The 13,847-nt window shown below is 54.0% G+C and overlaps 1 protein-coding gene across 3 annotated transcripts in view; it reads right to left on the reverse strand.

Moving 5' to 3' along the window:
- Positions 1–5,915: 5,915 nt before the first annotated feature.
- KIF9 (kinesin family member 9) overlaps positions 5,916–13,847 on the reverse strand; it is a 38,503-nt gene continuing 30,571 nt past the window's right edge. For all 3 annotated transcript variants that reach the window (XM_070391132.1, XM_070391133.1, XM_070391131.1), the window contains 4 exons: positions 12,152–12,328; positions 11,510–11,625; positions 11,013–11,117; positions 5,916–10,438 (listed from right to left, as the gene is read on the reverse strand). In XM_070391132.1, coding sequence (XP_070247233.1) covers positions 10,388–10,438; positions 11,013–11,117; positions 11,510–11,625; positions 12,152–12,328 — 449 coding nt within the window. In that variant the 3' untranslated portion in view covers positions 5,916–10,387. The remainder of the gene's footprint in view (positions 10,439–11,012; positions 11,118–11,509; positions 11,626–12,151; positions 12,329–13,847) is intronic.

A 13,847-nucleotide genomic window follows, 5' to 3' on the forward strand; every position in this document is an offset into this window, starting at 1 on the left:
GGCCGGACCCGGCGGCTTCCGGGACCACAGCGCCGGGCCGGGCCGGACCCGGCGGCTTCCGGGACCACAGCGCCGGGCCGGGCCGGGCCGGGCCGGACCCGGCGGCTTCCGGGACCACAGCGCCGGCCGGACCCGGCGGCTTCCGGGACCACAGCGCCGGCCGGACCCGGCGGCTTCCGGGACCACAGCGCCAGGCCGGGCCGGGCCGGACCCGGGGGCTTCCGGGACCACAGCGCCGGGCCGGGCCGGGCCGGGCCGGACCCGGCGGCTTCCGGAACCACAGCGCCGGGCCCTGCGAGGCGGGCCCAGCCGACGGCGCCGGGAGAACGGCCCGAACCCGCCGGGGCACCAGCGCGGGCCCCGCACCGCCAAGACCTGCCCCTCCCGGAGCCCCAGGCACCCGAGCCCGCGGCGCCGAGGCCTCCCGGCCCGAGGTGATGCCCGCCGCGCCCCCCGCGCGCCTCACCGTCGGTTCTCCGCCCCGCGGCCGCTCCCCGCCGCTGCATCTCGGCCCCGGCGAGGACAGTGCCGGCGCCAACCGGGGGTGCACCCCACGCCGACCCCCGGGCGCCCCCTGACCCCGCCTCGGCCCCGCCCTCCGCCTTCTTCCTGCCCCCACCCCGCCTCTTGCCCCCCGCCCCTCCCTCCTGCCCCACCCCCTCCCTCCTGCCCCCACCCCGCCCCTCAGCCCCCATCCCCTTCCTCCAGCCCCCGCCCCTCCCCCTTCTTCCTGCCCCGGACGGGTGCCCCCTGCCCGCACCCCAAATCTGCAGCCCGCAGCTCCGGTCTCGGGGTTCGGAGGCCTCAGGGGACACATCCTTAGGAAATGAAAGCAGTTGCTCACTTTTCTGCTCCGAGGGCCCCGGCGCGGGTAGGCCGCGAACCCCGGGCTCGGGGGGGGGAGTCCGTGGCCGTGGGAACTGGGGTTCGTGGGGTGGACTTTCGGGTGGGTTTTCTTCTTTCCGCTGAAATGTGGAGGCGGGTTTTACCAGCAGACAAGGAGGAGGAGGTGGGCTGGTGGTCGGAGGTGGGGCCTTGGAAGGGGATGAGGGTTGTTTTTTTTAAATATATTTTTATTGATTTCAAAGAGGAAGGGAGAGAGAGAAACGTCAATGATGAGAGAGAATCGTGGATCCTCATGGATTGGCTGCCCCCTGCTCGCCCCGCACTGGGGACCCAGCCGCACCCCCGGCTTGTGCCCTGACCCGGGACCAGGCGGAGGGGGGGAGGGTGCTCCCGGGTCCCGGGTCCCAGGTCCCAGGTGGAGGGACCACGGAGCCAGCCCGGGGCGGGGACTAGGCCTTGAGAGAGGGTCGGGGTGACCCAGATTAGGGCGTTTACAGGAGAAACCCCACTGAGCCCTTGGGTCTGCCCCGTGAGAACAGGTGAGACACAGGCCCTGCTGGCACCTGGGGTCGGACCTGCAGCCTCCAGAAGCCGAGAAATAAATCTCTTTTCCCGAGTCACCCGCCCATTGTATTCTGTTCCAGCGCCTGCCGGAAACGGTGTCAGCTGGGGAGATGTGGCCTAGAGGACACCCTGCGCTCAGCGTCCGTTCGTGCTGGAGTGCGTGCGTCTCGCTGGCCTGATGTTGGCATCATCCAGGTCCAGCCACCAGAGGCTCCGGTCTCCCAAGGCCACTTTTCTGCAGACGCAAGTGGAGCCTCAGTTCTCTGGCCTTTTCTCATTTGTAAGGTGAGACTTAATGTGTTCAGGTCCTCTCACTGTTGATAGGATTCAGTGGGATAATATTTGCAAAGCCTGAAAGCTTCAGTAAATGCTGGCCCTTCCACGGCACAGCGGTGAGGGGCTCCACTGGGTGCCGGCTTCGGCGCGTCCTCGCCATGGGATGCTGGGCATGATCACTTTTCATGCTTCCAGGGCCTCATCCGTAGCTAACAGAGTTATTATCCCTGCACAGAGGGTGTTGTGATGATGGAACTGCAGCGAACATGCCTGTACAATGCCTCTCAGTGAGTACGGGTTGTCTTTCAGGCTTGGGACCTGAGGCCTTATTTGCCACACAGGCCATTGGGAGCCACTTGATATTAGACAGATAGTAAAAGGCTATTTTAATCTTAGGTGGCAGTGGCTGAAACAATGCAAGTATGAGTTGATAAGAGCTAACCTGAGGTGAATGAGAAAAAAGCAGACGAGTATAGGTTTCCTATACTCTTAATAACAAAGGTAAAGAAGTGGTCAAAACTAAAACATATTTACCATAAGAAGTAATAATACATAATTTATGTAGTTAATAAAGTAAAGCAATATAGAACTGATATCCTGGACCACAAGGTCATTTGAAAGTAGGATGGGCAGAGTGATGGCTGCAGTTGGTTCTCCCAGGCCCTTGTATTATTTGGGAAGAGGGTGGAAATATTGATTAACTTTAAGCTTTAGTCTTTCATGTGTACAAGTTAAAAATATCTCAGGTAACTACTAAAACAGTATATAATTTCCAAATTAGTAGTGGGAGAAAGATAATTTTTAAAAAGAAAGATATAAAGATAGAAAAAAAGAAACAAATAGAAGCACAAAAAATACAAAAAAGAAATGCAAATATTTCAGTAATTATAGTAAATGTAAATGGAATAAACGGTCCAATTTTTTTAAAATGTAATGAACAAAATAAAATCCAACCATAAACTACTTTTTTTTGATTGATTAAGGTTGTTACTTTTGATACATTCTTTTTTCTTTAATGTAGACTGATGTCTGCATCTTTTTTTAATGTTTCTATTGATTTTTGGAGAGAGAGGAAGGGAGCGTGATAGAGAAATAGAAACATCTATAAGAGAGAAACATCATCAATTGGCTGCTTCCTGCACGCTCCCTACTGGGGATCAAGCCCACGACCCAGGCATGTGCCCTGACCTGGAATCGAACCAGTGACCTCTTGGTTCATGCATGGGTCAATGCTCAACCACTGAGCCACAACAGCTGGGCTTGATACATTCTTAAACCAAGAAAACAAAAAGGTGTAAAAGGATGGGAAGAGATGTCATGCAAATATAACAGTAGAAAGCTGGTAGAGCTGCAACATCAGACAAACTAAAAACTAAATGAGCCCTAGTTGGTTTGGCTCAGTGGATAGAGAATTGGCCTGCAGACTGAAGGGTCCTGGGTTCTATTCCAGTCAAGGGCACATGCCCAGGTTGTGGGCTCGATCCGCAGTAGGGGGCGTGCAGGAGGCAGCAAATCAATGATTCTGTCTCATCATTGATGTGTTTTTTTAAATATATTTTTATTGATTTCAGAGAGGAAGGGGGAGGGAAAGAGAGAGAGAAACATCAATGATGAGAGAGAACCAGTGATCAGCTGCCTCTTGCACATCCCTCACTGGGGATCAAGCCCACAACCCAGACATTTACCCTTGACTGGAATTGAACCCAGGACCCTTCAGTCTGTAGGCTCATGCTCTATCCATTGAGCCAAATCAGTGAGGACTCATCATTGATGTTTCTGTCTCTCTCCCTCTCCCTTCCTCTCTGAAATCAATAAAAATATTTTTTAAAAAATAAATGAAAGTTACTAAAGCCCAGCTGGTGTAGCTCAGTGGTTGAGCATCAACCCATGAACCAAAAAGTTACTGGTTTGATTCTCGGTCAGGGCACATGCCCCAGTTGCAGGCTCGATCCCCGGTGTGGGGCATGTAGGAGGCAGCCAATCAATGATTCTCTCTCATTGATGTTTCTATCTCTCCCCCTCCCTTCCTCTCTGAAATCAATAAAAAATGCATTTAAAAAAATTTTTTTAATGAAAACATGCTCCTTTAGGCCTATTTAATCCATAATTTTTCTACACATTACCACTAAAGTTAATCGTTTTTTCATTTTAAATATATTTAGAAAAATAATAATTTTTAAAAAGAACAAAAATATTTTATTAAGTTTATTTTTAGTAGTACATATTGTTTAGAAAACACTTGAATCTTTGAAAAATCTTTGTACCAAATGTATTTGCTTATAGCTTTTGTCAATGTGAGTTTTATTTTGTGGTCTGTCTTTACCTATTAAAGCCAATTTCCTCAGGTTACATTTTTCCATCTTACTGTCATGATGAAGATTTGATTCTTTTGTCAATTTTCAGTCAGCAACAAGTTTTATTTTGTGTCAGTTATTTACTATTTTACTTTTTCCTGCATCAGACTTTAGAATTCAGTTTTACCTTAAAGAATGATGTCAATGTCTGAAATTTCAAATTTAGCCCTTCTGTGTCCTTCCAACTGTCCTTCCAATCTGTGTGTCAAGTATTCACTCTCTGTGCTATGCTCTTGTATAGACAAGGAGCAAAGAATGTCCTCAAAGTAAAACCTTAGGAACAAAGACATTCAGTTAGATTTATGAGGCCTGATAATTCTGTCCATCCATCGATCCACCTATCACTTTGTCCACCAGCCTCTCATCAGTCCTTCCATCCATCTGTCCACCCATCTATTCACATTAATCTACCCCATCTAACTACCCATCTATCCATCCATTCACCACTTACCCATCCACTCCACCATCCATTCATCCTTCTATCCAAACATCCACCCATCAATCCATCCATCCACCAATCCAGTCACCTTCCCATTCATTAATCTACCCCTGTGGTTTTTAACCAGGGGCCATTTTGCCCCCAGGGAATAATGGGAAATGCCTGGAGACATCTTCTGCTGTCATAAGTGGTTGATGCTACTGTCACCTAGTGGATAAAGGCCACAAAGGCTGCTCAACAGCCTACAACACAGGACAGCCCCACAGCAAAGAATTATCCGACTTAAAATGTCGTCAGTGCCCAAGTGGAGAATCCCTGATCCATTCCCATCCAACCACCCGCCATCCATGCACCACACCCATTTATTTACATGTTTACTGAGCGCCCGTTGCTGTGTCTCCCAGTTCTGACTGGGGAGCGTGTAAAACAACAAGTACACAGGTGTTACCCTTGGGTGTTCAGATTTTTATAATCAGAAACCATGGAGTCCTGGCTGGTTTGGCTCAGTGGATAGAGCGTTGGCCTGCGGACTGAAGGGTCCCAGGTTAGGGCACAAGCCCGGGTTGTGGGCTCGGTCCCCAGTAGGGGGCAGCATGCAGGAGGCAGCCGATCAATGATTCTCTCTCATTATTGATGTTTCTTTCTCTCCCTCTCCCTTTCTCTCTGAAATCAATAAAATACACACACACACACACACACACACACACACACACACACGAGAGGCCCGGGGCATGAAAATTCACGCACTGGAGGCGGGTCCCTCAGCCCGGCCTGCCCCTCTCACAGTCCGGGAGCCCTCAGGGGCGGGAGGCAACACCCCATCACACCTCTGCTACTGCCACTGCCGGCAGCACAAGCCTTGGGTGGCCCTGGGGGGCTGGGGCTGGGGGACTCCGGAGACAGGTGCCCCCGGGGGGTGGGGGGGCCTGAGAGGACTGGGCACTGCCATCTTTGAGGGCGGGGCAGTCAATTAGCATATTCCCTCTTATTGGCTGTGGGCACCACCATCTTTGCGATGGTGTGAGGGTAATTAGCATATTCCCTCTTTATTAGAAAGGGTATTAAAAACCATGGAAGTTTGTGAATGGAAAGTTAATCGGTAGAGAAGCTTCTTTGCTTATTGCCAGGATAGTATGTGGTATTAAATCCTTGCTAATTAAGGTTAATCAACAATTTATCACCATATTAATCAGGTAAACAAAAACATACCAAAGACGAAAAACAAATGTCCAGGTTTTTTTCTACCACAACTCACTCTGCTCACTAGACTCACTTGGGGCTTCAGGGAATACTGTTCCCCGGATCGAGGCTCTGATGTAATTGGCCCAGGACGTGCCCTCGGCACCGGAACCGCATAGAAGCACCCAGGTGACCAATGTTCCGCCAGGACGGGAACAGCTGTGTCAGAACTCAAACACGCACCCCCCCCCCCCCCTTTTTCTTTATTGAATTTTTTTGCTTGTACATAACACGTGATTTTTCTTTCTTTTTTCAATTTATTCAGAGCCTGATCCTATAAGGTTCGGGGTAATAATCTGTCCCCTTTGCCCTTGAGTTCTTGGCCTGCTGTGTGTAGTGGGAGGTGCAGGGAGAACTGACCTAGAATCACAGGCCCCGGATCCCGGGGCTGCCGGCCACCAAGGGGCTTTTCCATCTTCTGCTCCGGGAGCTGTTCAGTCGCACTGGAGGGAGCCACACGCTGTAACGGGAGCTGATCGTGCATCTTTGCGAATATTAAACCGATGGTAACTAATTTAGGTGAGAAGATGTAAAGAAATAGAAGCACGGGAACTTCTTAATGCTTGACTCGCTGTCAAAACTCTCGTTTCTGTGGCTTTAACCCAAAGAGGAGATGCTTGCCTCGTATGACTTCCTGAGGAACCGGGATGGTCAGGTGTTTGCAGGAGGCCTTGGAAACGGCCGTTTTCATAGACGTGATCGTCAGCAGTTCACAGTGGGCGAGGCAACAGCAGCTGCTGCCCCCATTGCACAGATGAGAGACTGAGCCTCAGAGCGGTGAGGGCACCCAGGTCACAGACTGCATGGTGGCACGTGGCCTCGTATGGAGCTCTCCCATCCTATGTTCCTCGTTCACGTCACCGGCCACACACACAGGCATGTTCGCTCTGCTCTCAGTCTCTGGGAGCCTCAGGGTCCCTCCTTCGGCCCCTCCCCTTCCACAGGCAGAGGCAGGGCACAGCCCTACAGCAGGGGTTCCTTCCAGCCTGGCCGCCATCCCCAAACCTAAGAACAGTGTCGTCTACTCCGCACGCTCAACTTCACCTTCCAAATGCCTTTGACGGCTTTTTTCCGGGCAGAGCAGATTCTCCATCCAGGGGCCTGTAACAGGGTTCGAAATCCGTTTCCAACAAGCCATTTACTAGTAGTTACTGAATCACAAATCTCGGCTGGTTCTTGAGGGGAGCCCTTCCCTCATGCGAGACCCCCCTTTTTCCTGGTGGCCTTTGGGGATACATTTCTGCAAATGGGTGCCTCTCCCTGTTGTTGGGAATCGAAGCTGGTAGAAACGTCATTTGCTCATAGACAGGTTGCTTTTCTTAATAAAAATATTCTTTCTAAAGTAAGTGATATTTTTATTAATAAAGGCAATTTCATATTTGATGGAGAAAACAGTGTGAAAATCTGTGTATAGGATGTAATTTTCAACTGATGTGTTAGACAGCTTCTCCACAAGTGGTTATGGAGCCAGGGATTACGATTTGGGAGGAGCCGGAGGCCTCCGTGACCTTCCTCCGGGTTTCTCTCGCCGGGGCCGGGGCCGGGGCCAGGGCCGGGCTGCCCAGGCAATGCTCTCCTCCGCCAGGGTCGGGAGCCCCGTTTGCAGCAAGGCCATCCATTCCAGGGCAGACAACTCCTGTCCTGTTTTCCTCCCAAAATGACAGAAAATGTGCCGTTCGGATCTTCTCAGATGGAATGTCCCTACTTTCCGATTACCCCTTACGTGACAGTTTTCAGAACCTCCTGTGACGCCAGTCCCACTCCCCTGGGCGTTTGTCCACTAAAAACACTGCCTCCAGCCCCAACATGAAGGGCAAGTACTTTCCTAACCAAGACCCTTGACCCCCAGAGTGGGACCCTTTCCCCCTCCCTACGTGGGAGTCTACTTGTTCTTCAGTAAATCTCCATCTTTGCTACACCAAAAAAAAAAGACACTTGACCTCCAGTGACACTGCCCGGGTGGCACTGGGTATCTTTTTAGCAGCTACTTCTGTCAAATCTGAGATTGGTCTTAACACCTTTCGTACCGCATAGAAATCTCTAAGACATACGCCAGGGACCGCACGTTTCTGGGCAAACTGCACGTTATTTAAATCATCATAATGCACTTTAGGTGTTGTTTTTCATAATTACATTTTTTATTTACAAAAACAATTAAAGTTCCTAGTACTTTTTTAACGTATGGTCCTGCGTAAAACATTTTCCTCTATGAAGAGGGACCAAACAAAATTTATATAAGTATCTAGATCTGCTCCTTTTTCCACGGGCGTGAAAAACGAGAACACTCGTGAGCGTTCCTTAACAGATGGCGCGCGAAACACGAGAAAACTCCTGAGCGGTACGGAATGTGTTAAGAAGCCATCAGTCAGGATGGGCTGGAGAAAGGTAATGCCAGTCTGAATGCTGCCTTTTCACATCCAGAATCCACCTTGGTTGGGCGTGTGTCAGTATGTCTGTCAGCTCCCCATCTATCATATAATGTCGGGCACACTGACACCTTTATCAGAGTTACCGTCACTGTCACGCAGCCCCAGCTGGCTGAGACCCTGGTGTACACTGGCGTCCATCACTTCATTCCACGGCGCCCAGGAGTGACACTGCGTCCACAGGGGAAAGGAAGGCAGGTCCCACGCAGTGTGACACGGTCCTGATGTAAGGAAGTCTCGCCTGCACCTGTGCTCCCCCGTGTCCTGTTGCCGCAGACGGTCAAGTTCAGATGAGAGTTTCTGGGCTCCTCGGGCGACGGGCAAGTGGATTGGAGCCTCCAGGCAGGGGCAGAGGACACAGCAACAGAGCAGTCAGCCCTTCAGAGTAAAGATGAGACAAGGAGCGCCGCCCGGAGCTCTCTGTCCTACCTTGACCGTTGGAGAGGGAGGGAGAGGGAGAGAGAAACAAGGGTCAGCTGCCTCCTACGTGCCCCCACTGGGGATGAAGCCCACAACCAGGCATGTGCCACGACTGGAAATCAAACCGGTGATCCCTTGATGCACGGAACAACGTTCAACCAACTGGGCCACACTGGCCGGGGCACCCGTAACTTGTTATCTGAAGTTCTTCTAAGTCTGATCCTGCTGACATTATGCCTCCATGCGAGGTTGTTTCTGTACACGTGTGCGCACATGAACATATATGTGTGCCTGCGTGTGTGCGCGCCTTTACTCTTGGGAGCTCATGTTTACTAGGGCTTGTGGGGTGCCGGAAGCTGGTCCATCCTTGCTGCTTGACACAGTCACTGCAGGAAAGAAACATCTGCACAGCATATGTTTCAAGGGACCTGGCATATATAGCATATTGTTCTTAATATGTTTGCTCTCCTTAGCGCCATGTGTTTTAATCAAGGTCACCTCTCCGAGAAAGGTTGTTTCCCCAGGTGGGGATTTTTCCCTGAGGTTAGGGAGGGGATACAACCCCTTAACTAAGTGCCAGGTGGGTAGTTAATCACTTTCACTACAAACCATCACGCTTAAGCTACATAATCTTTACTCTCTGGAATGGAGATAAGAAACGCCCTAACCTTTGCAATAGAAATTGATAGGATTAAAATCAACTGGTATAAATACAGATGTAACAAGACAATAAACACTAGAACTTGGCCAGAACTTCCGCTGGAGTTCCAAACCAGAACTTCGCTGGAGATCCTGACCAGAACTTGGCTGGAGTTCCTGGCTAGAGATCCTGGCTAGGCTGCTGATCAACTGAAGGCTGTCTCCGTCCACACCTTTGGGGACCCCTGGACCTGCTGGGGCAGGACCCCAGCAGTGGGGATGCTGTATTGCTGGGAAAAGGGCCCATATGGCAGCTTTTTCTTGTCCTATTAGCTGTTTCAGCCTTGGGCTAACTTTTATACTAATTCCTCGGCCTGGTGGTTCCTGGACCGCACAGTGTAAATCTGAATCCCAAACCTGTGTGTGGTTACAAATTCTCACAGGATCCGTGCCCCTCATCCCTGGGGAGTTTCCTGGCTATTTCTCCAGGCCGGTGGGAACTCTCGCTCTCCTCTTCCAGGGTGGAGCCTTCCTCGATGGCTCCAACAGAATCCTGGGGTCTTGGGTGGGACAGCTGCCTCCAGCTCAGCCATCCTCTGGTGCAGGTTCCGCAGCCTCCCCACCAGCCTCCCCGCGGGGCTCTGCTGCTGACTTCATGGCAGGGCTGCTCTCGCTCAGGCTCTTGTTATTTTGAGATGGAACGTTCCTTGCAGCCATTTCTACCTGCCCGTCCTCTCTGGTTGCTGAGGGGGGAGGGCCTCTGCCTTCGTGGCTCGGCTGCAGAGAGGGTGCCCTGCTTGGAGGGGGCTGAGAGCAGGGCCTTCGGCCACCGCACCCCCCGGGTGTCCCTGCAGGAAAGGAGAGGCTGCCAGGGAGCCTGGCTCAGCTCCTCGCTCTTGTTCTCACTGAAGACTCCGCTCTGACCCCACCTGTACAGGCAAGACAGCCTCCCAACATGAAATAAGCACATGCTCCAGACGATAAGCTGTTTATCTGGTCCCTGCATAGGAGACAGTGAATTGAAACCAGAAGCGTCCTGTGAAGATGAGCCCCCTCTGGGGGATGTCCCTCCTGGCAGGCCGGCCGCTGCGTGTCCTCTGGGCTGGGCCAGCCTGGAGCAGACTGGCCGGGCCGGGGGGTGGTGGGCAGCTCCTCTGGAGCAGGCAGGGCGCTGCGAGGAGCCCCTACTTCCTCTGTGCCTTCGGGAGGCCCAGCGTGGATTTCAAGTAGCTGTGCTGGACGCGGAGAAGGGAAGGAGGGATTGGTTAGGGCTCAGAAGGCACCACCTGCAATCCCCGTCATTCCTCCTGCCAGCGAGGACGTACGCGCGCACACATACACACGCATACGCACACACACGCACACACACATACATGCATGTACACACACATGCACACACACTAACGTGCGTCCTGGACTCAGAGGCTCCTCTTACTCTCGGGGGCCATCACCACGTAAGAGGGGACAGGCCCCCGCACTGCAGCACCACGACCATCTGATGGTGGAGATGGCCACTCGGTGACGAACGGGTAGGGAGCGTGGGGAGCGCATCCAGCACGGATGCACCGGGCAGAGGGGTGATTCAAGGATGGTCACTGCTCACAGCCGTGTCCAGGCCTGGCCACAGCCTGTGGGACTTCACTGGGCAGCCCCGGGACTCGAGCCGGGGAGATACCGCTGCCTCTGGGTGACTGGCTCCCCGAGCTGGACGCTCCTCCCGGCCTCTGCAGTGGGGAGTGTGATCCTGGGTGGGGGGTGCTAGTGACGGGGTCCCGAGGCCCCGTCCCCCGGAGCCATGAGCCGAGTTACCTTCTGTTCTCTCTTGACCTTGGCGTTGTAGAAGGAGATGGACTCCGGGCCCTCGGGCAGCACGTCCTGCTGCAGCTGGCTGAACTTGTCCTGGTCGTCTTCTCCCTGGGGGCCCAGCTCAAGGTCGTCCTCCAGCCTGGCAGGGGCAGGACGCGCCCTGCCAGGGCCCGTGGTGGGCAAGAGGGCAGCCCCTGGCTGGGCTGGCAAATCCCCCCCTGCGGCAGCTCACACACTCAGGCCCTGTCTGCCAGCGTCACCACAGATGCCCTGTAACTGCCCCCTGGGCAGGACGAGCCACCCGAAAGGGTGGCGGCAGCAAGTGGTATCGTCTGTGTGCCCACCCTCGGTCACTGGGTAGAGACCTGTGGCTTCCCACCTGCCTGGGCAGCCGTGGGAGCGGCCCACACGTGCCACGTTTGTGGGGAGAAAAGGGCAAAGCACCAGAGGCACTGCCCACTGCCCACTGCCCTCACCCACCCCCGACGGGGGCCACTCACCAGAGACACAATCCTGCTGAGAGGCACCATGCCCGGCCGGATGCTGCTGCCCGGCTTCAGGGCCGCCTGCATGTCCTCGGGGATGAAGAAGGACTCATTGTACCAGATTTCAAATTCTGCGAGGAGGAGGGGGCCAGCACTGAGGGGGCGCCCCTGAGGCTGCAGGCAAAGGCTGTGTGCTCATCAGAGGTTCACCCTGCCACTTCCTGCTCCACCGTCTCCCTCGCCCATCTCTGTCTCCTGCCCCCAAATCCTATAAACAAACATCTGAAGGCCCTGCCCTACCCCTGCCTTTGCCAGAGAGAAGCTTCTCTTTTCTAAGATCCATGGCTTGCTTGTATTTATTTTTAAATATATATATGTTATTGATTTCAGAGAGGAAGGGAGAGAGAGACAGAAACATCAGTGATGAGAGAGAATCATGGATCAGCTGCCTCCTGCACGCTCCCTACTGGGGATCGAGCCCACAACCCAGGCATGTGCTCTGACTGGGAATCCAACCGTGACCTCCTGGTTCATGGGTCCCTGCTCAACCACTGAGTCACACCAGCTGGGCCAGACGGAAGCTTAGAAGCTGCTTCTAGAACCCAGGTCTGCGGGTCCCGGAACCCCGACGGCCGCCACCCTTCCCAGACCGCACACCTGTGAGCAGGCGGTGGCGACACTGGTCCACCAGGTGCTGGCAGTACTGGATCTCAGCCCTCAGGTCACGCAGGTCCTGGTACTCCGCACGGTACTGCTTCTTGAGGTCTTTGAGCTTCAGGATCAGCAGGAACTCCTCTTCATCGATGATAATCAGCCCCTTCTTCTCATACTCACCTGTAGAGGAGGGAGGAGGTCAGGGTGAGGTGCCACCTGTGCTGAGTGAGGAGGCAGGTGGTCCAGAGAGAGGGGAGAGCTGGCCAAGCACAGGACGGGAGACCAGGGAAGGCCGGGCACTGGGAGGCCCGCTGCCAGGACACGTCCCACGGGGAGAGGGAGCTCAGAGCAGGCCCACTTGGCATTTCCAGGACAAGCGAGGGTCGCAGGGAAGGGGTAGGAATGACCCATGTGCCACACATCGTGATCTTAAACCCCATCAATCAAAAATACTCAGGCCCTGACCGGTTTGGCTCAGTGGAATGATCGTCGGCCTGCGGACTGAAGGGTCCCAGGTTCGATTCCGGGCAAGGGCATGTACCTTGGTTGCGGGCACATCCCCAGTGGGGGGTGTGCAGGAGGCGGCTGGTCGATGTTTCTCATCAATGTTTCTAACTCTCTATCTCTCTCCCTTCCTCTCTGTAAAAAAATCAATAAAACATATGGGAAAAATGTTTTGAAAAATACTCAGTAGCATCTCAATATATGCATGTTTACCGTTTTTTGGTTTTTGGTTTAAAAAAAACAACAAACATGACATTGATTGTGGGACTCATCGCTGAAACCCTTAGGCTCAGCTGGATGGGCAGCCGCTGCCTCGGGGGTGTGGGTGCCGTTCCCGCACAGAATCCGGGCCTGACTCCTCAGCAGACGAAGTTGAGGGGCCTCAGGCGCCAGTCCCGCTAATGTCCCATAGGCTCGCCCTGGCCTCGCTACGCTGCCTCCTGCGCTTGGCGGGCGGCCGGTGGCCGCAGGTGCGGGGCCTGCAACCACAGCCCGCGCCTCCACTCGCTGCCCTCGCGGGTGTGGGAGCCCGCGTTCCAGATGGTCTCCTGGTGACCGGAGATTCATCAGCCACCTCCTTGTCAGAGACGATGGGACGCCTGCACCCTATCGAGTGGCTGCAGAGGCTCCGGGAGAGGAGCCAGCTGTGCTCTTAGCATCTGCTCCAGGCAGCCTCTCCGGACGGACCTGAAGCTCCGTCAGTTCCTTGAGGATCGATGGGTTAAGGCAAAATAACATGGTCTGTCAGCCGCTCACCTGGCGGCCGGGGGCAGGTGTGGGCAGTGTCTCCCGTTGGGACCAGGGCGCCAGGTCAGGGTGCCTACGTGGGGGGCCTGCTCTCTGAGCCTGATGGCCCCTCACTACCTGCCTTAGGAGACGGGTCCTTGCCGAGCCAGTACGGCGAGGGTGTGCCTGAGGAACGTCTCCGTGACAGTGAATCCTTGGCCCTCTGCTCGGCCCCTTCCCATTGCTCCTCGATTTCCTCTTAGCCAGCACCCCACCGCCATCAGACCCAGGGACCTGACGGGGTCACCAGCCCCCCTCCACCTGGGAAGCCTCTATGTCCATGAGCAGCAGATGCATGTAGATGAGGCCTAGAGTTGGCGTGAGATGCAGCAAGGAGGGGCCACAGGCAGAGGCTGGCTGACCAGAGGGACTCTGGCTCCCCAGGGCTGACCCAGAGCGGAGGCCGCAC

The sequence above is a fragment of the Myotis yumanensis genome, unplaced genomic scaffold, assembly GCF_028538775.1.
Source record: "Myotis yumanensis isolate MYYU_CA2020_CCGP unplaced genomic scaffold, mMyoYum1.0.hap1 SCAF_14, whole genome shotgun sequence".
Lineage (NCBI taxonomy): Eukaryota > Metazoa > Chordata > Mammalia > Chiroptera > Vespertilionidae > Myotis > Myotis yumanensis.